The sequence below is a fragment of the Hakea prostrata genome, chromosome 1 (assembly GCF_041222555.1).
Source record: "Hakea prostrata isolate BN-2017 chromosome 1, UWA_Hpros_2, whole genome shotgun sequence".
Taxonomy (NCBI): Eukaryota; Viridiplantae; Streptophyta; class Magnoliopsida; order Proteales; family Proteaceae; genus Hakea; species Hakea prostrata.
In genome coordinates this window covers 9,995,081-10,022,174 of record NC_142600.1, presented here as the reverse complement: position 1 = coordinate 10,022,174, position 27,094 = coordinate 9,995,081, and the positions used below count along the sequence as shown (strand labels likewise).

At 37.4% G+C, this 27,094-nt stretch overlaps 2 protein-coding genes across 5 annotated transcripts; one reads left to right on the top strand and one right to left on the bottom strand.

Moving 5' to 3' along the window:
* The first annotated feature begins 301 nt into the window (after nucleotides 1-301).
* LOC149027350 (UDP-Glycosyltransferase superfamily protein) lies at nucleotides 302-19,923 on the top strand. Of its 4 annotated transcripts, none has more exons than XM_089161959.1 (16): nucleotides 302-414; nucleotides 1,040-1,111; nucleotides 1,559-1,649; nucleotides 1,779-1,921; nucleotides 2,020-2,090; nucleotides 3,867-3,948; nucleotides 5,127-5,228; nucleotides 5,440-5,495; nucleotides 9,387-9,421; nucleotides 12,059-12,275; nucleotides 13,567-13,782; nucleotides 14,696-14,755; nucleotides 14,863-14,902; nucleotides 17,804-18,025; nucleotides 18,247-18,298; nucleotides 18,429-19,923. In XM_089161959.1, exons 1-16 carry the CDS (start codon nucleotides 334-336, stop codon nucleotides 18,476-18,478), a joined length of 1,590 nt encoding a protein of 529 aa, XP_089018085.1. In that variant the 5' UTR covers nucleotides 302-333; the 3' UTR covers nucleotides 18,479-19,923. The 4 variants fall into 4 exon arrangements, with proteins under 4 accessions (XP_089018085.1, XP_089018101.1, XP_089018093.1 ...); XM_089161975.1 differs by having other exon boundaries at nucleotides 18,247-18,331; nucleotides 18,429-18,490; XM_089161967.1 differs by having other exon boundaries at nucleotides 18,247-18,491.
* A 992-nt stretch (nucleotides 19,924-20,915) lies between these two features.
* Nucleotides 20,916-26,928, bottom strand: LOC149027349 (membrane protein of ER body 2-like). Its single transcript, XM_089140275.1, has 7 exons — nucleotides 26,717-26,928; nucleotides 24,864-25,298; nucleotides 23,942-23,993; nucleotides 23,775-23,827; nucleotides 22,946-23,113; nucleotides 21,807-21,868; nucleotides 20,916-21,420 (listed from the first exon to the last, which is right to left on the bottom strand). The coding sequence occupies exons 1-7, from the start codon at nucleotides 26,883-26,885 to the stop codon at nucleotides 20,947-20,949; spliced, it is 1,413 nt and encodes a 470-aa protein (XP_088996401.1). The 5' UTR covers nucleotides 26,886-26,928; the 3' UTR covers nucleotides 20,916-20,946.
* Nucleotides 26,929-27,094: the final 166 nt, after the last annotated feature.

The window sequence follows — 27,094 nt, the reverse complement described above, 5'->3', positions numbered from 1 at the left end:
AAAACAATTAAATCAAAAAAATAGCTAGGGTATTTTCGTCACAAAATTATTAAACTAACGGTTTTTGTTAAACTTGTCTTTATTTAATCATTTCTTGAAACTACAGGGGAGTCATACGCAAAAAAAAACTAAAACTGGACTAAAAGTCACTTTGACCAAACCTCAGGGTCCAAATGAATTTTTTTTTTTTGTTTTATTATCGGTTAGGTGTAGTATCGGTGGTGGCTGATGCCGATACGGTTTTCGATTATTAAAACCCTATAAGAGCGTAAACCGAAGAAGTTGAAAGGCTGAACGCGGGAGAAGAGGGTTCGGGGCAGTGAGCGCGGAATCATGGAGACAGAGAGCGAGAGGAGAAGACCTCAAGCTGTATTCATGGCGTTTGGAACCAAAGGCGACGTTTATCCCATCGCTGTACGCTTTTTCATTCACAGTTTCCCCTCATTTTCTTTTTATTTCTTACAATTTTATTGCTTCGCACTTTCACACTTGCGATCGCAGTAATCTTGCATGTTGGAGAATTCGAACAAGTAGTGTGTGATCATCGCTGTTCGAAAACGATCTTCTCGCAGTTCGAAGTGAACTCTATCCATAAATCATCAAAATCGCAGAGGAAATAATCGATGTACTGTTTAAAGATGGAAATATGTTGTATGGTTGCGTCTTCCTTGTATAGTCATACTCTACCTGCAAGGCTGCAACTCGTTAGGGTGGAGATCTTCGTACTTAATCTTTGGGAAGTAATTACCAGTTTCCACGAATGAATCGAGTTCGTTTTCTAAACCACTGGCAGTGAAGCGTTTTGATTGCTTGGAAAACAACCATCGATTCCCGTATATTAATTTTTAGGTCTGAAAAGAAATTTTCATTTATTAAAGCTTTGAGCACAGTTGATTGATATGAGCAACAGACTTCTGATCTGATGCATGCCAGGAAGTTTTCCTTGGGCAATATACGAGAGTGAAACTGTGAAAGGTTTATTTGCCCCAGTTGTATCATTCTGATAGGAGTTTATAATAAAATCAATTGTTGTCTGCAGGCCATCGCTGCAGCTTTTGCAATTGATCAACCGCAATACAATGTTGTGCTAGTCAGTCATTCTGCTCACAAGGTTTGCACTGAAACCATGTCGGATCTCATAATGATGCATGGGAAAGAATGGATAGCGATAAAATAAACTCTTGCATTAAGTATTTGACATAGTCCTGATAAACTAATTTATATGCGTCATGTTTAGTCACTTGATATTAGCTGTGCTTATTGTTATTAGGCATTGTCATCTGGTGTTCAGTGGCTTCTATTTGTATTTTCATTTGTATCAGTTATTTCACCAGTTATGTAGTGAAGTTGATGATGCAACCTAAAAAGAAAATTTACTGTCACTTCAAAAAATAAATTAAGCGATTCAAACTAATACCTATTAGATTTATTACTCGACTCTTGGAGAATTTATTTGTGGATCAGTTTGGTAAATGAAAGTTGCATGGAATGTGTTCAGAGGGAATTAGTATTATCAGCAAATCATCATCGATGCTCTAATATGCTATTTATCTTGCAGACTTTAAGTGCTGAGTTGGTAACAAGAAATGTTTCCTATTTCCCTATTTCAACTCCGTCTGTTCTTTCTGCGAGTCAGGAAAATTCCCCAGGTTTGATTAGGCTCTTGAATCTAAAAATTGTTTCTTCATATTTTGATGCATCCTTCAATTTAACAAAGTCTAGATCTGGTTTCAAACCATGAGTTTAGGTTTCTCACTAACATTTAGTTTCCTCATCAGGCTCTGTGGATTTGCCATTTTCTATGCAAAAAAAGTTAATTACAGTAAAGCATAGGCAAGAATGCCTGTCTGCAATGGAAAGCACCTTTGGTGATGGGCCAACCATGGAGAATGATTTTATCGTGATAAATTTCTTTGCACTGGTACATTCTACTTGAGACCTAGGGCATCAATGGCTGCTTAGTTTATTTGATGGTGCTGCATCCTTGTAAGTTTTTTTTTTTTTTTTGTGATGATTCAGGAAGGATGGAATCTTGCAGAACTGTTTCGAGTTCGCTGTGTTGTTGCAGCACCTTATGTTGTGCCTTACAGGTATGAGATTCTTTTTCTCAGGAAAAATGTATGGATTTTTCCCCTCTTTCTTTAACCATGCTCAACATAATTGTATATGACCTTGATATGGTTTGAGCATGAGGTACAAACTACAAAGATTATTCTTCTCAGGAATAATGCACTCTTAAGGTTATGAGAGTCAACTATCAACTTAGTCTCTCCAGTTTCCACTTAACAATTTCACGTTTACTAAGCCCTAGACATGTGAATAACAACTGTCACAACCACAGTTGTCAAGGCAACGCTAGTTCTCGAGTTACCTAGTAGAGAAATTGAAGTTCATAACTTCCAATTGGGTATTTCAAAATGTAATTAAAATATTTAATTTTCAGAGAATTTTTATCAGCATTTTATAAAATTCTTCCAATCATGTCAGATATTCTCTCTTTGATATTTATCCAGTGTGGGAGGGGGATTCATTGTGGGGCATTTCTTTTGTCAAACTGGTTCTTACAAGTGATAACATTCCACTTAAGATTTTCATGCGATAAACTCTAATTAACACACATTTGTGTCCCAAAGTAAGCATGTCAGCCCTTAAAGCTTATAGTAATAGAGCCCTATTTCTATCCTTTGTTATGAAAATATTTTTGGTGGAAACCTTATATGATGACCACAGTACGATCCTTCAGGATCCTACCAATACTACTGAAGCATAGGAATGAAAGGGCCTCTCCACATAAAATGATGAATGTTTAGTTGCCTCAATAAAGGAGCTGCAGAGTACATTGATACACTAAATGGACATGGAAAAGCTATGTAGACTGTGATATATTACGGTTGAACTGGATCAATTAGGTCCATCAGCAACTTCTTGGTACATTGTGATGTTAGGACTATCTTCTTGAAGTCAATGGATGCATCCAAGGAGAACAAGGATGCAATGCATATAAGGTGTTGAACGTTCCACTGCAGGCAGGGTGTAGAATCTTTTTTCACGTGGTATTGTTATGTGGAGAGACCAATTTTGATGGTTGAGTACTATAACTTTGGGAGGAATAAGAGTTATATCTACTTGTGAATTACATTTTGGTAAATGTCTTTAATGGGGAATTCTTGACATTATCTGATAGGATGGTCAATTTTTCCATTAGTATTGACAAGTGTTACTGTTGGCATTCAAAGATGCTGCATCTCTCAGCTGTTGTATTAAGCCATTGTTTAAACAGATGAATGAGACAAGAAAATGCCTTTCAGGCATAGATAAAGAGCAAGAGGCCTCAGGGAAAAATCTCTCCAGACATGGACATTCCTCATTCATGTGTTTCAGGCATCCTAATTGTAAATTGCAGTTCTCTTGCTCTCTTAGTTGTATGCAGCTTTTACCATTTAAATGGTGGAATTTTCTCATCTCAGTTCAACCTACTCATGATAAATCCTTCTATAGCTTCTGAATCTCTTCCTATAAGAACAATATAGTATAGAGAGATCATAGCTATTCTAGTTTCTATCGAGGTTCCTTGCTCCTGTCAAATCCTTAAAGCATGAGTCATGTTTTAACTATGTGAGACATGGCGATGCCATAGTGATAACGTAGGTGATGTGAAAAAGTTGAGTAGCTTAAAAGATTCTCTCACTGAGGATATGTGCACTGGAGGTTGGCTGCTGAAATATTCAACATTGTAATCTTCCCCAGAGTGTTGATAATCCTCTTTGACTTTATGATTCTTTCTATCTTATGTTGCTGGGTGTAATAAGAGTACTTTCATCTTGATATTATAGGATTTTCTTGACAGTTAAAATGTATTGTTGCAGTGCACCTTCATCATTTGAATGTCAATTCAGAAATGAATTTCCTCTATTGTATGAGTATCTCCAAGAAGCTCCTACTGGCAAGGTAAACTATGCCTCATTTTTGAAATATTCAGAAGTTCAACGATTTGCCTTATTTAATTGTTGCCTTTATAACTGATCCATATTTATGTTTGCAATGATGCAGAAAATATCTAAAACTTGAAAAAAAGTTCAAACAACAATTAGGACATTTAATTTTCTTTCTTGGTATTTTTTTTGTAAGTGTTTTTCTATTTTCTCAAGACAAGAGAGCATCTCTCAACTGGCATCGTGTGTTTGCGATGTTCTTGTGCTGAGATGATATGAAATACTGAGTACTCCATATTGGAAAACGTCAAATTTCAGACTTAGATTCAACCATAGGCCCGTCCACATATTCCTTTATATTTCACCTGTCTTCCACCCCCCCCCCCCAAAAAAAAAAGAAAAAAGAAAAACTGCTTCTGTGCTGGGATGTATCATTTTTTACTAGACTTCAGAAGCCTTGTTTTGCCACCTTGCCAGCTCTGTGTTGGCTGAAACTTGATGATATGTGTACAGAGAGATCTTCAGCTCCACCTGTCCACAAAATTTCATCTATAACTAATCTATCACATTGCAAATATATAAGCCAGTTTAGGGAAAGTCTCTAGACCCCTTGGACCAAAAAAAAAAAGAAAAAAGCTTCAGCATTTGATTTGTTCCTTCGATGGAGTTGACGCCATTTTTGCACAGGCATAAAGGGCATATTATTTTGCTAGATTTTTTTCATAAATTATGCCTTATATTAAATTAATATAAACAAAATAATATCTTTTCAAAATTTTATGATGTGTGCGGGTACGTGTCCGAAAGCCCACCATCACGCACTTCTGGGGCTGTGCCTGTGCCTGTTGACTGCTCCGTTACCGTTGAGTTAGATTTTGGGGGGAAGTAAACGCTTTTGACACGTGTCAATATATGATTTGTTGGTAAACAGTCAACGCCTTGTTGGCTAAAAACTAAATGAATAATAAAACTCCTCGCTAGAGACAAATTGCATCCCCGCTCGGCTGAGGTACACCCTCTCCTGCACCGCACTCTCAGCATTTTTTTTTAAATTTATAAAGATGTATGTCCCAGGGCTTATCTTCCCTTAAATCTCCCTCACTTGTTCAATATTTATCTTTTTCTAAAATCTTGAATTAGTTGGATTCACTTTGAAGCACATGGAATAAATTTCTTATCTTTGTTCAAAAATAGGTGGGCTGGAAAGACGTGATACATTGGATGTGGCCACTTTTCACAGAAGAATGGGGCTCGTGGAGAAGTGCTGCTTTGAATCTAAGCCCCTGCCTATTCACGGTTAGTGCTGTTGGGCCTGTGCAGAGTTGCGTGATTTTGATATAGGCTACAAGGCATGACTAACTCTTACATGCCTTGCATAGAATTTAGACAACTCTTAGCTGTTAGTGTTAGCAATTTTAAGTATATTGACTACTGTTGACTTTATCAAGTTTTTCAAGTACATAGTTGCAAGCTTGAATTTATCGAATTGATTCTTTATCAAATGCAGGATCCTGTAACAGATCTTCCCATGTGGCATGACAGGCCTCAATCCCCTCTGCTGCTGTAATATTTTCACTCTTTCCTAAAAGTCCGTATCCAAGTACATGCTTCCATCATTGAATATCCTTTGTAGGTGAAGTACATGGACATTGAGACTGAAAACTGTGATAGGTTTATTAAGGGAAAAATGGCATTTTACTGAAGTCACATGCTGTACTGTGTTCCCTGCCAGTTTCAGATCACTTATTGGCTCAGTCAATCAACAAGGCCCTAAGGTATTGGCAGTTTGGTAAATAACCCGAAATTTAAAGGGTCACTAAGGGAGATGAAAATGGGAAAATACCAAAGCAATTTGCAGTTATTGATCTGGCAAAACTTGGAGTGAGAGTTAAAATATGGACCGTAGAGGACGAAGAAAATAAGGGGTAGGGGTGGGGGTAAAATTGGAAAGGAAAAATATGATTTAAGAAGCAACCCACAATTTGAGATTGTCTTCATGATGATCTGAAAACATACTCTTGAAGGAAATCTAAGGTGTTAGGCCAATCAGTGGCCTAGACTTGTAACCTGAGTTAAATCATGGCTTTCATGGACTAGGATCAACATTCATTATGGGCAAGGCTTGAAGATAAGATAGCCTTCCTAAGACTTCTATTCCTACATTGGATGCAGTTTTGAGTTATTTAGGACACTTGTCTTAACTCTTAACTAGTTGACGTAAAGTTTTAGTTATGGGGGACATTTATTCCTAGTATCTATATAATCTTTTATTTCTTTCTTTCCTACTTCAAATTCACTTTCCTTTCGGAATGTGATTAGATTGTGTATGTTAATGTAAAATCCATAGAGCTTCAAATGACTTTGCTATTGAATAAAATTGGCTTTTGCTGTAACCCCCATGGTTTTAGAACTTGCTCTTGCTAGTGATCTCTCCAAGGCAAAAAACCGAGATGGCGAGATCTCGGTCAGATGAGAATTTTGATGGGCCAACTCAATGGCCCATCTCAGGGTTTTTTAAGGTCTAAGATAGGCTCAAACTTAGTAGTTTGCCTAATTTAGGCCTTTTGAACAATCTGATGATCTTAGATTTGTGAGAAAACAACCCTAAGTATGAGTTCTAAGTCGAACCCAAGTTTGAAACTGAAATGCTGCAGGCTTAGGGACAACAAGGTTATATAACATGAAACATAGAACTTTTAAGATATATTAACAAAAAACAAGTGATACATCAAATGACTTAAATGTCATTAAAATTCCATCCATAGGAGTATCACAATCTTGACTCAAGATTAGAACAATTAAATTATACAGCCATTAGAAGTTCAATATAAGCCATAACTCATAAGTTCATAAGACTAGTATGGAATGAGATATAAATTCAATCAAGTCCTAGGTGGCTAGCTCCAACAACACCATGACCCCATTGTATACCAGTGGCTACGCGTTGGCTCTCCAACTCCATGAGGTGGTTTAGCATATACTCCCTCGTAGGATTAGGGAAGTAGGGCACATGGCTGTATCGCAGTAGCCACTAGCCAAGTACCGCTTCAACATGCGTTTTTCTCCATTGAGGGCTTTGCTATAGTAGTTGCATGTGATCCTTGGCCCTATGGATCCATGGGAACTCCGTGTTGCCAAGCAACATCATTGTCCTCCTTGGTTGAAGGGATACTTGAAATTGGTTTGATTGGTCATTTTTTGGTGTTGTAGATGTGCTAAGAGCAGTTGCAAATAAAAATCCAGCTGAAATCCACAGGAAATCCGGTGAAAATTGAGAGTTTCGCCGAGATCTGACAAGATATTGCAAGATATGGCGAGATTTTGAGAAAGTTGTGGGAACTCTTAGACCTTGCCGTTCGTCTCGCCTCGCTTCCCTAAAAAAGCGAGATGTCGCCGAGATCTCAAACCATGGTAACCCCTAGATTGAAGAGGTTCAACTAGGGCAAGCTTTCTAGGATCTCAACTCGAATGGTAGGGGGTTAGGGTTCTAGATTTAAGGTAGTTGAGTGGGATGTATCAGAACATAGTTATGGTGGTTGGATAGCTCTGGAGAGATTTAGAGGAGTGGGGTTTATGGATGGATGGGGCATGTTTTTGAGATGGGGCATGTTTTTGAGATATGGCATGGAAAGTTATTGGAATGGGGTAAAACTTGGAGAAAACTTAGGTAATGGTATATAGAGATGAGGGGTTAGATTGGTTAGATCTAAGTTGGAAATTAAGGTTTTATGGGGAGTACGAAAAATGGAAAGTAAAACGGAATTTTTTTTTTGGGTAGAAAAGGAAAAGGAATTTAGGGTTTGGTAAATTAGAAGATTAGCAGATTAGAAAAAGACGAGTTGGAGCCATTGATGAGGCAGGAGAGTGGCAAGAGGCAGCAGCAGGCACATTGGAGGTGGCACAATTACTGCCATGTGAAGCATCAAGGATAAATTTTTTTTCCTACTTCCTTCCCATATTCCATCAAAAAGCCAATTACTAATTAAACTCATGGAGTCAAAGACCAAAAATAAATAAATTAATATAGATAATTGCATGAAAAGTTATATCGCATATCGCAGAATTTCGGTTGTTTCGGTTCATGGCGAACCGAAACTGGGTAATCATTCCAATTACGTCCGAATGATTTAGGCCTCAGAAGGTAACATTTTAAATGTGGCTAGGAAGGAGAATTTAAATGGAAGAATTTATAGGAAATAATTTAAATTTACCAAATATTGGCATCAAATTAGGGTAGACACCAAAGAAGCCCAACTTGGTCATGATTCTGCATCACTGCATCTATGTTCTGTGGATTCAGCATGATGCGTTATGTGTGCTAAGGATGGTTGATGGGACATTGGCCTAATTCTTGGTGGTATGCTTGGTTATCTCTCTTCTTTTATTCTTCCGTTCTTATGGTCTGTATTTGATTCAGGTTGTAATCTCTATTGCGCTTCTGCTGTTCTTCATGGGAATTTTTGTTACTCATTGTTTACATCTTTGTTTTCAAATTTGATTTTGACATCTTATTCGGTAATCAGAAAGAATTCTGATCAGACCCTCGGTTTCAGAATTTGAGATCCTTAAATGCCTACTTCACAGATGATTTTTTTAGAGTCCTATTGCCAATAAGATTAATCCATAACTCATAGTTCTGGTTTTCAAATGAGTTTCTGGACCTAATCCTTTAGGCTTATGGAAATCTCTTGCCATCTGCTTGCAAGCTCTTGCATGGGTACCACAAAACATGATCCAAATTCAAAGAGGAGTTATTGCAGCTTGATCAGTATCTTCTAGCAATTCTAATGTTGGAGCCACACAATATAATCTGATTTTAGTTTCAAACCTCTTCTTGCATATGTAGAATAACCTCTCTGTTAGCAAGCTCCTACAGAAAATAATATCCAGATCCAAAGATGGGTCCAACAAAACATAATTGATTGAGATTCTTGTTTTAGGCAACTGATGTCATACACCCACCAAAGGTTATTTTTATTTCTCAGTTTTGCAGTTAGTCTATTGAAAAAATAAACAAATAAACTACCTCTGTCTTGGAAATCCTTCTGTTGGTACATGTGAAGACAACTTCACATTCACGTATACTAGTGCTACCCATTTAAACATCAGATGAATTTTGTTAAATGGATTGTTAGTATAGGCTACAGAGCAAGCATGTATACCTTTTCCCTTTCAAAAAAGTGTTATAATATTTTTGTTGTTTGATAATATCGACATCAAGAAGAAATTAAATAGGACTTCTAATGGGGAAAGAAATTTTTTTATGTAACAAGGCAGAATATCTATGTAGAGCTGCTAGTTTTGTATCTGATTTACTTAAAGGTGCTGTATATGGTAATGCTTATCAAATCTTTTCCTTGTACTGTTCATTTTTTCTGATCTGTCCTTTTTATCTTTCTTTTATTTAGTTGAGGAAGCCATATCTTACTGATTAGCAGTTCTTTTGTTAAGCAGGTATGGATTTAGCAGAGAAGTTGTGGAATGCCCAGGTATGATGTTATTATCATTTCCATGTCCTTGATTTTCTATCAGATATTTGTAGTTACTTCTCCTTATCCTTCTTCGAGAGGATGATCATATAAGTGTATAAATGAATTCATCATGCGGTGGAGAGGAACTGAGAAGGTGCATGGGAATAAGCTTTATGCAAATATTGGAAATACAATTTCCCCAGAGCTGTTAGCTGCAACTGGTAGATACAGAGTATGGACCTTAATCATTTGACAACACGTGGATGAATCTTAAGAACTATTATTCACAGTGGCCAAGGCATTGCCTACGCACATTGGTGGTATCACGTTGACATCCAGGCCCTTCTATTGTCTTCAGTTGCCTAGTACCATGACTACCATGTTGTTCTTTGTATAACAAAACATAATTTATTGCTTTTTTCAGTTAGACCCATAAAGTCTGTAAATTTTATATTTTGGGGAAAAGGTAGGGGAGGGGGTGTCCAAGACATAAGAGTTGATGCAGGCATAATATGGGATATTTAATCCCTTGCCTGCATATGTTCGCATCCGACCTCATAAATTATTGAATGGGCCTGTGCACCAAAATCATTTCTAGTCTGATAAGATTCTTTTCTTTGTCTTGCCATATGGATTTTTTGTAAAACATGCCCAAGAGTTTGCATGCTTGACATCATTCACGAACATCAACTTGATGGATTTCAAGGTGCTAAATATTGGAGTTGGGGTGATCAAGGGATATAGACACAAACACTAGTCAAGTGAAGCAGGATGTCATTTGTGACATAATTTCTGGAGTATGTCCTAGCCTAAGGTCAACATCATGTATTCTCCTGTATTGAAATTTAAAGAACTTTCTAAGGTTTAAATGTGCTGAAGCGTCAACTTGATGCTGCCTACTTTTTTACGTAGGTTGGGGAGTAGTGATGGCAATTGATATAGTGACATGAACACTAGGACCCCCATAATTGAGTCCCAAGAATCCAAATCCAAATGGTCAATCTAAGTTGGTCGAATGCCCCCAAGAGTATTTTGGTCATTTTCAGCTCCCTTTAAGGACTCAATATGGGTCTGGATACTCCCCTCGATCCAAGGGTCATGGATCTATTTTCAGTTTCTTATTTGAGTTAGTAGTTTGAGTCTTTGAGATTTATATTCTATTGTAAGTTTAGTTGAGTTAGTTAATTGTGGATAAGGTAATACTCCTTACCCGAAGGGTTCTTATCTTTTAGGAGTCTGTTTTGATTAATAATCCTATTATAAAGTTTTCCCAAGTTAAGTGTCACAACAAGATTTCAATCCTAGGGTTGTGGTTTTTTAGTAATTTGATTGTGTTTTTGAGTGTTTTGGTCTAGAATTGGGATCCTTATTTCTTAGGGATTCTCAACCCTGGTCAGAGTTTTTTCTCGTATGCTATAAATAGCCTCTTCTTGCATTGTAATATTCAGTCTTGATGATTAATAAATTTGATTGAGTTGAGGACTAGGGTCTCCTTGTTGGGGTAGGCCTTGGTCGAGTGTTTGTTCAAGTTTCTACTTAATCCTCTTCAATCCAGCAGGAACAAGTAATCATGAAAGCCATCAAGCATCCAAATTCAGCAGTAAAGTAAGTTCAGCACCATTCCCCACCCTTCCCTGCCTCCCTCCCTTGTCTGCAGCCCCTCCCTTCCCCTTTGCTTGCGCAGCCCTAGAGTCCCCTCCCCTTTGCTGCTGTACCTCAGCAGCAGCATTCCCAACTCCCAGGACCTCACCAAGCCCCTTCTTAGCCCCAAGACTCCCCCAACCCTTCCCTCCCTTCCCCGAGCACCCCCAGGCCTCCCTCCCCCTCCTTTCCCACTGGAACCATATCCTATTCCCACCAGGAAGCCCTGATTCCCAGCCCCTTTCACCGCCACTAGGTTCGCAGGAAGCCTTAGACTCAAGTCCTACCCTTATTTTCTTCAATTCAACCTTCTTCCCTAAGTTAGAAAACCTGCACTTCTTCCTCAAGATTCTGCAGAAAATTTGAAATTCCAGAAATCCGATTTTTATTAAGTTCTGTCAATTTAGATCCCATTCTAGTCGAAAGGATAGCGATGGTAGTCAGCTCTGTTCAGCAGAACCAACAAGGAGTAGCCTTCTTTCACCTAGCCAAAACCCTAATTCGGCCTCTGAATTCAAAATTCGAATCTGGAATTCTGATTACAATAGGATTCGGATCTGGAATTCAGTTTCAGCAGGCTCTAAATCACCTAGAAACCCTAAAACCTTTCCCCTTTTGCTGGAATTTCCTGGGCAAACTCAAAGTCTAGGAAAATTACTAAAATACCCTAACCCTTGACCTGATTTTTGACCTGATTTACATCATGTAGTTATAATACATAATATTGTATAAGTTAGAACTGCAGTTTTCACTTGCACGTAACTGTTATTCCTGCCTATGTGTGTTCATTGAGACTGAACTGTGAAGATATTCTTATTCATTGAGACTGAACTGTGAATATATTCTTACTGATGTTCTTAGTAAAGATTTTGAAAATATGTTACTTGCAATTTGAGTCTCTTGAAGCTTTTGAGTCGATTCAGGAATTAAGTTTTAAGATAATGTGAAATTTATACTTTGGTGAGAGCTTAATTTCTGTAGTGTGGTTCTCTACTGACAGGAGATCAGTAACAGGTTATTGGCCCTCAAACATCCGAGTGTGTGGCTTTTGGTTTCTGCCCACGGAATGGCAATTTTCATGTAACAACTGCAAAGAAGTTTCGGCTCTGTTGTCTTCAGGGTGTCTCAAAAGAAAGAATGAACTGTGTCCACAGCATGCTGATTTGGAATATTTCCTGAAAACTCCTGCCTCCATTTTACCCATATTTTTAGGGCTGAGTTCAATTGGGAGGCAAGTTTGTTATATTCTTCACTGCTATTTCATTTGATGTTTTATTAGTTAATGTTGGTTTTAAAGATTTCTATCAAAATTCACAGCCTTACTATTAGATGGTGATATGTCTTGTTGAATTAGGTTCTGTGAACATGAAAAGAATGGTAAATTGAAACAAATATTTGTGGTAGGAGTTTTGAATCCAGATTTGGAAAATTCTGGGGAAAAGATAAAGGAAATTGAGCTACGGACTTATGTAAGTTGTCAGTGAAAACGTTGACAGTTTTTGTCACACTACTGAACCGTTTGATTCTCAAGGGAGTCGGGGACCCAAATTAAAAGGTTGTTTGGTCAATTGGACAAAGACCAATGAATTTGTATATTAAAGGTATCAAGGGAACTTTGAGTGAAATATTTTGGTTTCAATGTTGACTGAATCCAATCTGATATGAGAATGGAATTAGTTGCTACTAGAGATTCCTTTCTTACTTTGTGTGTGAGTGTGTGTGTGGAGTATCAAAAGGGTTGTTTTAAGTTCATTAATAAAAGTTCCCATGTTTTGGTCCAAGGAGCAGTAGTCCAGTTTGGGGTGGAGCTGGAACACAATTTCTTGGTATTGGATTTCCTTGAGCTGAATTTTGGCAGTTAAGAAGTGGTTTGTAGCTCGGAAGGATTGATGGCCTAGAGTCTGTGTTGTGTGCCCATTTTGTTGACACCCATCTAATTTGGGTCCATGTTGTTTGCCAACCTTTATTTCTTTATTATTATTTTGTTGTCTCTTCTGGGATCCATGCTGTGGATACATTCAGTTGGCTAAGACTGATTTTTGAATTTTGGAAGAGAAATTCATAGGGCGTTGTGTAGCATTTTGTTACTGGAAAAATAATACTCTGGATTTCTACATGAAAAACACAAAGTATTTAATCTTTCACTTATGCTGACTGTTTTGTGGGACCCCTTTCTATTTCTTGACTACAATAAAGCGGTAAAACTAAAAAGAGAGAAGAACCAAGTTCTTGCAAGATATTTGTTCAATAGCAAAACTAAATGTTACTAGATTCTTTTGAAAGTCTCGGAAACTGTGTTTTCTAAATGTGTAGATGATGAGACTTTGATAACGTTACAAAAATAAAATGATGGTAAATTTGAAGTTTCTATGTAGTTTGTCCATTGACAAAAAATATATCTATCTAACCTTGATGATTATTCTCATCGCCAATTGAATGTTAGTCCATACCTTTGTATCACTTTATGAATGTTGAATTTTTACTAACATGAGTTATAATTTATTTTTATTAACTCACTGCAGCATGGGTTTTCTAACGAATCCTCGAGCATTTCTTCGTGTAATTGAAGCAGTTATAGGGATCACAGGTTATAGATTCATCCTCTTCACAGCTGGCTATGAGCCTTTGAATGCTGCCACCCAAGAGATAACTGGCAAGACGGGATCATCCTCCAATCAAGGGCCTGGTAGTAAGGATGGAATACTGCTCTTCGGTGGTAATTTATTTTGCTTTTCTGGGTAAGAATCCCTTTTCAAGTTTTATGATTGTGTTCATGAGGAAATTGAATTCGGAAGAGTTAACAGTTAGAAAAGCATGTAAAACTGAAATATGAGCACTAAACAATAGAGCTTCAGCAAGTCTGTGTGCTTGCCTGGAAAAGAATCTCGGCAAATTGATTCTGAGTTCAGACGCCGTTCAGGGCTATCCTCTGACTTATTCCAGTTTCACAAAATGAAGCCATGAAATTGTTCTTATGAGCCATGAGTTTGAAAATGATGTCCAAAACCTATTCCTGAATTGCAACTGCATCGGTTTGACCAGAATCTTTAAACTTATCCATGTCAATTGTCAATGATTAGACCTTGACATTCTTAGCAAGCTTTCTTGTAGACATTCTATTGAGGAGATAAATCAAAGCAAGGATGAGTTTTAAGTAATATGTGTTGGTAGCTTTGCCTGGTTTTAATTGTCTGGAACTGAAAGTTAGTGCACCTGCAGTGTATTGGATTTTTTTTCCTGCCATCAACCCAACCATACGTCTGTCAGCAAATTAAATCAGACTAATCGCATATTTGATACTTTTTGTGCTTCATTAACCCATATGTATCTGACCTCTCATCTGCTGAATGGTGGAATGCAGGCTATGTTTCCACAAAACATCTTTTTTCCAGTCCACCCTCTTGTATTAAATTTGCAAGCTCATTGGACTAGTAACTGCAACATTCTACTCAATTTCCTTAGTTTCTGATAATTTCTGGTATCCTTTTGGGATTTCATCTGGCTGAAGTTGGACCACTGGGGTTAACTACTTGACTAGTCTGATAATGAAAATTCAGTTTCTGGGCCCCCACCCCCAAAAATAAAAAATAAAAAAAGAAGAAGGAAAAAAATCTGTAGAGCCTGACACTTTCTCTTGTCACTCTGAATTAGGGCTATACCATACAAGTGGCTGTTTCCTAGATGTGCCTTGGCAATTCATCATGGCGGTAGGTGAGATTCTCTTTATGAACTTAACATTTTGGACCATGCATCCGTGAACTCTAAAATTTCAGACCTAAATGTGTTTTTGTGTACTACTTGGTTTCATGTTGCATCAGTGGATCGACTGCAGAAGCACTACATTCGGGAATTCCTCAGGTTTGTTCCAGATGTAGACCTGTTACTACTATTCCATGAAGAGCAAAATTTTGATCAAGTGCATAGTGCAATTGTTAATTTGTGTTGCATACATCTCATTGCTTACGAGAGGTCTTGAATTCAAGAGCCTTGGTTGATAACTTCCTTCCCCCGTGGAATCGAATAGAGTAGGGCCTAAAAAAGAGAGTTCTGCTAGCATATGCACTATTGTTTCTCTCTATCTCTCTTGTTTTTTATTTATTTATTTTTGGTTGGGGGGGAGGGGGACATCAATGTGCACATTTTTGGATTGCATCACTATCTTGTCATTTAAGTATGCTGTTATGATTCACTTCTTATTCGCTTTCCCTACCACTATGCTTATATGAAGAATGGATAGACATATCAAGCCTTAAATGTCCTTTTCTAACCCCTTCTCTCCTTCTGCCAGTATTTTTTTCTATTTGATTTTATTTTATAATAACAAAGAAAGTGCATTTAGTCAAGTGGGATTGGTCTTGTTAAACTTCCTCTTTTATGAATTTTTATTTGCAGCAGCCGCTGCTGGCTGCTGCCGATGGTGGTGATAATGCCACATAATCAAAATATGATCGAATGGTTGAGAATCAAATGTAGGGGATTTACCTGTAAATATTATTTTTTATTTTTTTATTTCAAGGGTTTAAGGTTTACTAATTTACAAAATCAGACCCTTGTTTACCCGACTCCTAAATTCCTCTTTCATTTTCCCTGACTCTTTGTCTCTCTCTCTCTCTCTCTCCACTGGTACTCCTCCCCCGGCAACCCATCTCCACTGTGTCTCCTCCCACTGCAACTCATCTTCTCCACCCCATCTCACCTATGTCTCCCACTCTCTTCCCGTTCTCTTTGAGGCAAGAGATCTGCAAAGACAAGAATGGCGAATCCCTTGAAAGCGCTTTCGACTCCATTTTGAGGCAAATGCCACAGGGGACGATAGTGTGAAGAACTGCTAGTGGTGGACGCCTCACTTGGCTGTGAGAAGTGAGAGATCTGAATTCTTTGTTCATCAGGTCGTCGATTTTCGAGTTCTAAGGGTAAAACTCTGCTTCCCCAAGTGGGGAATTGCCCAGATGAACCACCGATTTGAACATTTTAACACAGACTCAAAAATAATATCAGCTCCAAAATCAATATTCCTGCTTGGATTAAACAAATCAAAGCTGAGATTTCCCTTTCAACGGTTGTCTAGTACAAACTGAAGTTTTGATTTCATCATTAGAGGAGAAATACGGAGGAGTTCAAATCTAGGTTTTTTTTGTCCATCTGAAATAAAGAACTTCAAGGATGCTTTAGATTTGCGCTGATTTCATCTGAGGTTATTTCGGTTTTCATTCATTATTCCGCTGACTAAGAGCCGATCTCACCCAGTTTTACAGATTAGACCCAAAAAAATTTCTGTATTTTTATGTGTTGTGTCCTCTGTTCCTCTGATTTTAGGTCCGAGAAGACGATTAGCGGCAATACAAATCGATTGGTTAAACGTTCAAACCAGTTTCTGATTTTAGGGCCAGTTTCTGATTTTAGGGTTCGATGAGAAACTGAAAGAAGACGAAAATCTAAGTGTCGGAAACCACAGTAGGGAAAAGAGCCGATTGCAAATAAAGTTGAAGTGGGAGACACGGTTGAGATGGGGTGGAGAAGATGAGTTGCAGTGGGAGGAGACACGGTGGAGATGGGTTGTAGAGGGAAGAGCACCGGTCGAGAGAGAGAGTCAGGGAAAATGAAAGAGGAATTTAGGAGTCGGGTAAACGAGGGTCTGATTTTGTAGATTAGTAAACTTTAAACCCTTAAAATGAAAAAATAAAAATAATACTTACAGGTAAATCCCCTCCATTTGAATCTCAACCATTCAATCTTATTTTGATTACGTGGCACGATCACCACCATTGGCAGCAGCCAGCAGCAGCTGCTGCAAATAAAAATCCCTCTCTACAGTATGTATGTTGTTCAAAATGAGCGTTTACTTATATAAGACTTTGTCTTTTTGCTCTAGAAACAAATTTTTTTGTTTGTTATTACTATGCTTTAAACTTCTCCTCCGGATTCTGCTTGTGCAGAATTGGCATCGGGTACGTCATTCTTTTATGCTTGCAATGTAACTGAATTCTATTTTAACAAAATCAGGAATTTCTCCCTATAATTTAAAAAAAAAAAAAAAAAATCATTACTTCAACCGCTTGATTCTATTACCCTAGGTCACTCCTAGTTTCTATGAATTTACAGTGTTCCTTTCTTTACGTCATTTTTTCCTTCCCCTTCTCTTTTAGATATTCAAATTCTAATAGAATTTTTTCCTTTAAGAACAACAATTTGCAGTTGTGACTAATCCTTTAGAAGTCATTAAGATCCTTTTTTTTTGGGTGAATTTAGTCATCAAGACGCTTCTCCATGTGTATAATACATTTAATTCACGTTCATCTGGCTATTGTAGAAGTTTATTTAGTCAAAATCATGGTACATGTTAGGTTAAAAGTGGTTTGATATGGCAATGCTAAATGAGCTAATTAAGGCTGTCATCGGGTGGATATAGGATCCTTCACATGGTGGGATGTCATTATTTGATCCACTAGGCTGACGAGTTTGATTATGTCTTCTTTTTTTTCGGTAACCACGAGTTTGATTATGTCACTTATAATACAAATTCCTTTCTTGAGTCGTAGAGTTGACCCCCTCCTTGGTGGCCCTGGCGGCCTGGCCTTGGGTGCCCCTTTTTTCTTTCTTTCTTTTTTTTTTTTTTTTTTTTTTTTTTTTTTTTTTTTTTGTTTTTGGTTTTTGTTTTCTTTTTCTTTTTCTAAAAGAAAAAAACCTTGCACCAGGTTCGGACAAAAAAGTAAAGTTTTTTTATTTTATATTTTTTTGTCTCTGTTTCTGGATTGGCAGGTGTTGTGCCCATTTATGCTGGATCAATTCTACTGGGCAGAGAGGATGTTCTGGCTTGGAGTTGCACCAGAACCATTGGAAAAGAGATACTTGCTTCCAGATGATGATGATCTGGTGAGCATTAGGCAAGCTGCAGTTAGGCTATCAAATGCCATAAACTCTGCTTTATCTCCCAGAATAAAAGAAAGTGCAGCAGAAATTGCTCAAAGAATTTTATCTGAGGTAAACTATGATGCATTTTAATTAGTGAATGTCATCTTTTTGCAGTGCTACTTTAAAGGAAAGTGTGGGCAGACACTATTGTGATTCAGTTTTCTTGATTTCTTTTTAAGCACAATATAGATAGAACTACTGCTGCAGAAGCGTGTGCTTATGTGTGACTGAGTGCATAAAACAGTTCAAATCTGTGATCTTTCTGAGCTTTCCTTCTGTGATACTTCCAGGATGGAGTCAACAATGCTTTGAGGTTTCTGAAGGAAGAAGTGATCTCTCTCGGTAAGGGTGAAGATTGAAATTCTCTCTAAAATGGTACCACCCCGACCCAGTTTTACTTTCTAGTGGCCTCTATGCTATTTCCTTGCGGAGGTGCTGACATGGTTGGCTACTTTCCATTTCTGGAATGGAGGTCAGGATCGGTTTGGACCCAATCGCCAATTATTGAGGTCTTCCGTCTGATGTTTTTGCCGTTTGTCATAATATAAAATTGCCTGTTTGAATCCTGAAAACTTACGAGGCCCTCTTTGCTATGAAATGCCATTTGGAAATTCAATTAGAACGTAAATTGTGTTTATCCCTCTCCGGCTCTCCCCCTAACCAAAAGAAATAAGAAAGATTCAAGAAATTATAAGGATTCCAGGGTGTTTTGATTAGCAGCTAAACTCAAATGTATTTTCTTTCCGGTAAACATATCAATTGTAGTCTATATTAACGTTAGTTCAAATGGCCTTCACATCTCAATTGTAGTCTATATTAACGATAGTTCAAATGGCCATGAGATGTGATGATGTTTCATGCAAAAGGCAGGTATTTATTTATTTTTGTTTAAGAAACGGAGGCAACAATATTGCTCTTAAAAGCACCTCATGCAGGGCGGTGCTACGGTTTGGCTTTCCATTCCTTGGCTTCAGGAATTATGCTCTCCAGTTGCCTAGGGTGTTTTGCGGGTTGTTGGTTGTTTTCTCCCTCTTTCTTTTGTTTAATGGAAATTTCTTATAAAAAAAAAAAATGTAGGGCAGTGTTACAACTTCCATAATCTGGGTGTGTTTCACTTCGAAGATAAAAGCATTGACCCTTTTTCTGGTTCACACAAATATACTGATAGAGAGGAAGACGGGTTGTGAACTTAACCTATTTGGGGTATCTGATTTTAATGTGGTTTGTTGTTCCTGCTTTGTATTTTTTTATGTTTATATGTTATTTGAAATGGCTTCCATCTTGCGTTTTTAAAGTATTAGTCTGATATCATGAAGTAACCGCCCTCCCCTTTTTTTAGTTAGCATTTGAATCTACGATGATTCAATTCCAAGATTGATCAAATAACTTAATTAGTTGATATTTGAGAATAAGAAATTCAGATTTTACGGAAAGACTTTCCAGGGATTATGCTACGGCACACATCTTAATGGAAGCTGGATCAGGTTGCTGGAGTGCACAAGCTTCACCATAATCATGTTACAAATGGGTTTGCTTGAGTGTTGTAGGAATGCAAAGCTAGTTCTGGATTCTGGACCACGCGAGAGTCACCATCATACTGCAACAAATGGGCTTTGCTACTGTGTCAAAGCAGGAGATCTCACGAGGGCTAAGATTTAAAAAGTGCCGAAAGCTCTCATTTTCTGTTCAGTAGTTGTAGTAGCTTTGGTAGAGTGATGGAAGAGAGCTACTTTATACCGAGCAGGTCCATTACCTGATTACTTGTGAATCCGTGGAGTTGAGCAACTCACTGTCTTGTAAAATAAAAATAAAAAATAGCTACTTTAAAAATAAAAGAGACCATCAACCTTTTAAATGGGTGATATGAATAAGAGAGACTTGAGATTGTGGGAGAGTCGTCAGGTGTTAAAATTAACACGACGGTCACTATTACATCTTATAGAGGTGCAGGTAGTCACACACACTCGCTTTCTAATGTAATACATGAGGATATTATATGGCTGCGCAATGGTCATATGTCAATTTTGTTTACCAAAAAAACATTCTCTACTGTGCACATCTTGAGACAGCACATTTATATGTCGAATAAGTGGTTAAAAAAATTACAAATTAAGACTATTGATTTTTTTAAATTTAAAATTAAATATTTAATCACAACTTTTTATCTGAAATAAAAGTGTACATCAGCAAAGAATTTTTTTTCCTGTTTACCCAGGCCACCCTTTACTTATACTTGATACATATCCAAATATCCTCAAGATAGCTTTTATATAATTTAAAGAAAAAGTTCACCTTAACTTCTTCACACTAAAAGAAATTAGTGTTATTAATTGAGCGACCTCTTTTAATGGTAGAATTTCCTAAAAATTCCAAATTGTTATCTTTATATTACTTTAAGAAATTCCTCAATTGGCACCCAAAAAAAAAATATTCCTCAATAAGTAAAGAAAAGGGATAAGTCAAATAGTAATTATGAAACGTGACAAAAGTCAAACCATCATAAAACTTGGATTACAGTAAAAAGAAACTGGTAGACACTGAATTCGGATCATCACCCCGGGTTTACCACCACGGGTATTTGAAATTCGAAACTTAGGACCCATGAATATAAAATAATAAGATTAAAATTATAATTTTACCCTCCTGATACATGGACCCAACCGCACCCTGGGTCGGCCAAAAAGTGCCTTAGTTATCGTGGCTAAAGTTCCACAGGAAGCCATCAAAGGGACCTTTTCCCGAGTGCAGGACCATCTAGGGGTCCAGAAGTATCCTGGCTGGAGCCACTCCCCAGCAAAAAGCTGCGCTTTATTAAAACAGGACGAAAACAATACTTGGCATGCGCACCTACAGCAATAGATCCTTGTAAAATGAAAGTATTGCCTTATTACCACCCCAAAAAAACAAAAAATAAAAACCAAACCAACATGCTCCTTGCTCCATCTGCTCCACTTATGTTTTGTGACTATGTGCCTCACACTGTGTGGCTCTTAACGATAAAATTCCCATCGTGACGACTTCATTGCCCTTGTTTCCAGAAATCCAGTGGAAGCAGTTGAAGAGGTGTCAAACCAACCTGTTTCCTCTATGAGCCGCTGAAGCAGCAAACCTGCACCATAACAGAGACCTGGACCTGATACTGCAGCAATCAAATAATACATTATCGTCTTCAAATACGGCTTTTGTGACCTCTGATCATGATGAGCCTTCCCTATGGAAAGTAGTATAACGCTCACAAGGGCAGCTGTGCCAGTTGCAATGAGCTTGTATAACTTATCGTCGCTCTCACGGAAAGAAAATCCGTATGTAATAGGCGGCAGCAATCCAAATACAAGGTACGACATCACTGCGAAAATTGCATGCCTTCCGTAATTTGTCCTCCTTCCCAGTGTTTCTTCGTATCGATCGATATTTAGATTTCCTTCACCAGTTGCTTTACGTTGATCAGTCCTCATATCCCTAATCTGGAATCATGTTCATAATTATATGTACACAACATGAATCAGGCCAAACAAAACAACTTCTTTGGAGATAACTATAAGATCCATAATAAGAAAGCATATGCATTTGGTTGCCATTGTCAGAAGTGCTTAAAAACTACTCTGTTCTCTATTTCATTGTCTAAATGCTTATGCTATTTTCTAAATGGTTATGCTTTTCAATTCTTTTTTGGGAGTGTTATAAATCTTAAATCGTTGGTCACGGAAATGCAGATTTGTTTCATTCCTAGTGTTCTGGTCATATTGGAAACATCAAATGCCACCCCTTTTTTTGTATGCCTTTGTTCCTTTGTAATAAAAACCCAACAAATCAAATAGTTGTGCATTTGAAGAAAAAAAGAAATACTCACATTGTGAATAATTATGATGAGTCCACTCATTAGATTTGCCAATCCCAAAATCACAACATTCACTGCAAAAGGCAGCACACGAGAAATTAAGGAAAGGTAGAAAGTGTAGTTCATAATAGAATTATTGAAATATAGCTTTCTCAATGAAATATAAGAAAATTCATTGTACATAAGATGCAAAAACGGAAAATATTTCTATGCAAGAAACATGCATGACAATTTGTTGTAAATTTTAGGGATATAGCCGGTGCAAACCTGAAAGGACCTCTTGGCTTTGGTTTCCTGAGAAGGCATATGCCCTTTTGGAGAAGTAGTATTAAGCAATCACATAGTAACTGATGAGACAGATAACATAATCTTTCTGACAGCCTATGAATTTTGGAGAAACAGGTTTTGCAAAGAAGGCTCAATTCATAAGCAAAGCTAGTTTTGGTTTTCTGGGCACCAACTTCCTTGGTCGCACATCTTCCCATTTTGGCTCACCAGCTTCTGAAACTCAATATATAGAGGGTTTGGTCTGCAGCCAATGAACTAACCATTTGCATTTTTTGGATTATGGATTCACTCTCTCATCAATCATGCTGAACCAACTTTATAACCATAGTAAGCCCTAAGAGTTCAAGGCTGCTTCAGTCCTCATCAAAATTAAGAAATGAGAGTTAAAAGAGTTGCAGTTTCCCTGTGGATGTGCATGGTGAGAAGGAGAATCCTACCACTATCAGCCTTCTGCAGAAAACAGATCGCACTCTCACAAGCAAAGAGCGCAAAGCTAAAGGTGAAGCCCAGACCAACCAAATACAATCATCAAATCATCCCCCATATACAAATGATCTATCCAAAAAAATATAGAACTGGAGAATATTATTTACTCTTTTGATAGCTATGGGTTATGTGATGAGGTTAGTTCTTAGAAGGCTGAAGTACGCTACTGATGCTTTCAATAGATTATACTTATCATAATAAGAAAAGATTTTCTCTGAAGCAGTAGGCACCATCATAGAACCCAAAGAGTAAAAATGGTAAGAAAGAAAATCAATGTTGATGAAATATAAAACACAAAATTGAGATTATTTCATATACAATTGAATTTGTTGCTAGAAAGTTGTATTGAAGCTGCACAATTTTTTTGTGATACTTACACGTGGTAGCATCACTAGCGACAGCAGAAGACACAATACCCAGGCTTGTAATTAATTCAATCAGACCCCCATATACAATGCTTTTTGAGATGTCCAATTCACAAGTCCTTCCAACTCCAGTTATACACTGACCAATGGGAATACATACTGGCGGTGGCCCATCATCATCTGCATCAAGATATAAAGATAGATAAATTTGATTTCTCCTTTTTTGTTCTTCTTTTTATTAATGTAAATCAAGACATGTCATTAAGTTCAAGCATATCCTAATAGCTAGAATAAACACTGCAACATCAATTTCAGCATTATGATATCAAAATGGATCACTATTCTTTCTCCTTTAAGGGTTGGGGCTGTGAATCAGATGGATCAAATATTAAATAACAGCTTATGAGCTGTGGGAGCACTAAATAATGAACATTTTATTTGAGATTATGCTATATAAAAAGAAGGAAATATTTGTTGTAAAGGGCACAAGTATGAGACTCGAAAAACATTGCATCCAAAATATTCCCCATAATTTGTCTATTAGTCAATTAATATCAACATGCTGTCTCTTTCCCTTTCGTTCTTTTCTATCTTTCCTTTCTTGTTTTTCTGGAGATACCAGGACAATGAAACATGGCTCTATAGAGTTAACTGGCAAAACAGACCTAAGTAGCTGTTCCCATTTAGTTGGGCAAATCTGTTGAGTTGAGTTGGCTTGGAAGGTGGTAACCAGCTCTAACAGTAGAGTTCAATACATGATACATGCAGGCAATTTGATTAACAAAACCAAGGTGCTACAAGAAAAACTAAGAAATTGGCACATGCATTATTTGCATAGTACAATTCTGCCTGGTTCTCCCTCGGAGCTGTTCTGTATATTTTCTTACAGGAGAACTGTTTTAAAAGAAATGAAAGACATGCATAATAATTCAGAAAATGGAAAATCTAAGAGATAGAAAGATCACAAGAAAAGGAGACAAAATCTAAAGCAGATTAATTTTATCATACAGATTAACCAGAGGGCTTCTTAAAAGTTGTAAGTTTAAGAAACCAGGAAAAGCTGCAGATTTAAGAAACCAGGAATGTTAACCAAAAAAGAAACACAAGAGACAAGACAACTCAATACAGCACCATCAATTGCGGATCAGCATTTCATCCTGTTCAATGTGTTGACCACAATATCAACACTGAAACTGATGAAGATTAGAACCACACATGACCTATCTGATCATGCATTTGGGAAAATCACAAGTTCAACATCTCAAAACCTAATTTGAAGAAATAAACGTGTATACTGATTTCCAAGCAGTGTAATAACATAGTAGATCCTTCTCTAGCCACAGAAGTAGGATAAGTCCCTCAGGACTATCAAGTAATTACATAAAGAAATAGCCAGGCCCAGTAATGTTTCGAGAAATACTGGCTTCCTATAAGGAGCAGAAAAGCTTAAATTTTTGAAGTTACAATTCAGAGGTCACGCTGCAGGTGAATCCAATATCACACTTCAGTTTTCTTGCTTAACCACCACTTCAGTCACAGGTTCCTAGGCACAGAAGTTCCAAACTTGGCTCCCAATTTGGAGCTTTGACCAATTTTGTTTGTAATTCCCCGCAGCACAAAGTCCCACAGGAAAAAAAAAAAATAAATATATATAACTACTATGCTATCAATAATATGTCTAATTCTCTTTACCTTGTGTCAAGAGAACAGTGAGTTAATGCCTCAACTCCACACAAAGTCCTTGGCTGGCCTAGCCCCCTTGGAAACAGTTAATGGACACTTAACAAATTAACTCGAATGCTAACTTCTGACTAGGAAGGCAAGCAATATGATGTACTAATGTTTTTCTCGCTTGAAAATTCAATAACAGTGTATGTTCATATTCTTAATTCAAAGCAATATCATCTTATCAATTTCACACTGAGATAACCTTCAGAAGGCAAAGAACATTCAAAACAGATATGGTAGCAAAATAAGATTAAATTTCTAGACGTTGAGAATAATGTTATACCTTCCACACAAAAATAGGTTAAACATGATAAACATTGGAAGATAGGCGGTGGTAGAGGATCTGTTGGCGGTCGTGGAGGATCTGTAGGCGGTGGTAGAGGATCTGTTGGCGGTGGTAGAGGATCTGTAGGCGGTGGTAGAGGATCTGTAGGCGGTGGTATTCTTCTACGTAAAATTACCCTTTTAGTAATACAAGAACTACAACTAGGACAGACCAAATCATAAATTTCCTGCTCCATTATAACCCTCACAACTTCCCGTTCATTTGATAGTGTAACAGCTGCATGTTCCTCTAATCCATTATCAACAAGCTGAAGATCATGATTTAGGTTCTCCTCAGTGATTGTATCAATATCTGTGGCCAATCATCATAAGTAAACATTAGTGTTTTGTGATGATGCTATAAGCATAATATAATAGAAGATAAACGATAGACAAATAGACAAGAGAGACTGAATTGTGAATAGGTGTATTGCAGTTTTTTTTTCATTAAAGAATGTTGTTAGAATGAATGGGCTTTATAGCCATGTACAAGCACAAGAATGGCATGTCAAGAAGGAAAACAAAGATTTATACTTATTTACTAGGAGAAAAATGAAGAATCTATACTAATTAAATAATTGAAAATTCTATATTAATCACAGGAGAGATTTGATTAGGGAGCTCTAAACAAGGAAAACGACTGCAGCTGTTACAAATCAAGATGAAGGAAGACAACTAACTAAAGAGCCATTGCTGAGATCATGCAACATAATAAAAATAAAAAAGAGTTGCAGATGAAACACAAGAAATGGCAACTCATACACAAAAATTTTAACAGTAGGTAACCTTATGCAGATATGACCAGGAGGTAGGAACAGGCTAACATTATGCAGAATACTACACTGAACTTGATTATTTTATATACACTTGAAAGAAATGTGCATGTACAATCGTAGATGACAAATTACTGGCAACAATGTAACCTTCAAGAAGAAAGGAAAAATGCATCATTAGGAAACTTTGCTTGATCAATAGTGCAGTGAGAGATTCACAATTTTCCTCTACTGCCCTTATCCTAATAATTTGAGATCACTGACCTTCAAATCCTAATTCAGAACACAGAGCATGCAAAGTTGAGAAATTCAATGGTTCATGGTGGCAGGTTTCTGCATAGAGTCAACCTCAGGGCCTTCCATTTGGTAGGTCCAAATGAGTGACGACATTTCCATATTCCTTCACTAAAAAAGAATGAAAAATATAACTTTCTCTCTGTGGAAGACCAAAGTGCCATAACTAATCACCACAAGTCAAGGCATTAAAAAGAAACAGGTAGTAGCATGACCAACTAAAACACAATCAATAATGAAGAGGAAAAATATTTTGAAAATGCCAATTCTGGAAATAAGCATCGAGATCAAATTTGACAGCCAGAAATGGTTATAGATAGCAGTTTGGGTTGGTTTTCAACAAGATGTTGATTTTACTAATTGGGAATCGGATGGTGACTCGGTCCTGACCAATCTTGATAAGGTATATGATTGCACATGCAACTGATCTGACAGGAACCGATCCTATCCCGATTCCCTGTTTTGAAGCTCTATCTTATTAAGGTAGCAATAGGCCCCAAGGAAAAGGGAGCTGGTCCCTTGGCCTGAGGTCATAAAACTCCAATGTTCACTTCGAAACAAGAAAGACAAGCAAACCCATCCATGTAAAGGAAAGCAAAACCCAGAACAGACATAAGAGAAGCACAATCAAATGTGGGTTTCTCGGAATCAATAGATTTGTTACCTTCATTTTTAGTTTTGGCCGGTTCAGTGACCACAGAACCAGCAGCAGCAGCAGTAGCAACAATAGTACTAGTACTAGGAGAAGACCTCGACGGAGGTTCGTCATCGATCAAGCCCTTCTTTTCCTCCTCCATTCTTGCTGCTTCCATGGATTCAAAAGTCACTTCCATGGATTCAAAAGACACAATGTGACAATATGACTAAATGGGTAATGCAGAGACAAGAGCAGTGCCAGTTCCGGTCAATCAATGACATATTTGTATACAGATTTTCGAAATTTTTTTAATGGGTAACCAACTAATCTATTAATTAAAGCACAGCACCCTACAGACGTGCAGACATTAAGTTGAATTTAAGAATTTCTGCTGGGGTCTCCTTA

Bases quoted from the DNA above. Each gene is read 5' to 3' on its own strand.
- LOC149027350 (XM_089161959.1), top strand. From the start codon at position 334: ATGGAGACAGAGAGCGAGAGGAGAAGACCTCAAGCTGTATTCATGGCG. The intron at 1,922-2,019 runs GTACATTCTACT...GTGATGATTCAG, and splicing joins TGATAAATTTCTTTGCACTG to GAAGGATGGAATCTTGCAGA. The intron at 5,229-5,439 runs GTTAGTGCTGTT...TATCAAATGCAG, and splicing joins TAAGCCCCTGCCTATTCACG to GATCCTGTAACAGATCTTCC.
- LOC149027349 (XM_089140275.1), bottom strand. From the start codon at position 26,885: ATGGAAGTGACTTTTGAATCCATGGAAGCAGCAAGAATGGAGGAGGAA. The intron at 23,994-24,863 runs GTTATCTCAGTG...TTAAATCTGCAG, and splicing joins ATGTTCTTTGCCTTCTGAAG to CTTTTCCTGGTTTCTTAAAC. The intron at 23,114-23,774 runs GTACTATGCAAA...ATCTTGATGCAG, and splicing joins AGGGAGAACCAGGCAGAATT to ATGATGATGGGCCACCGCCA.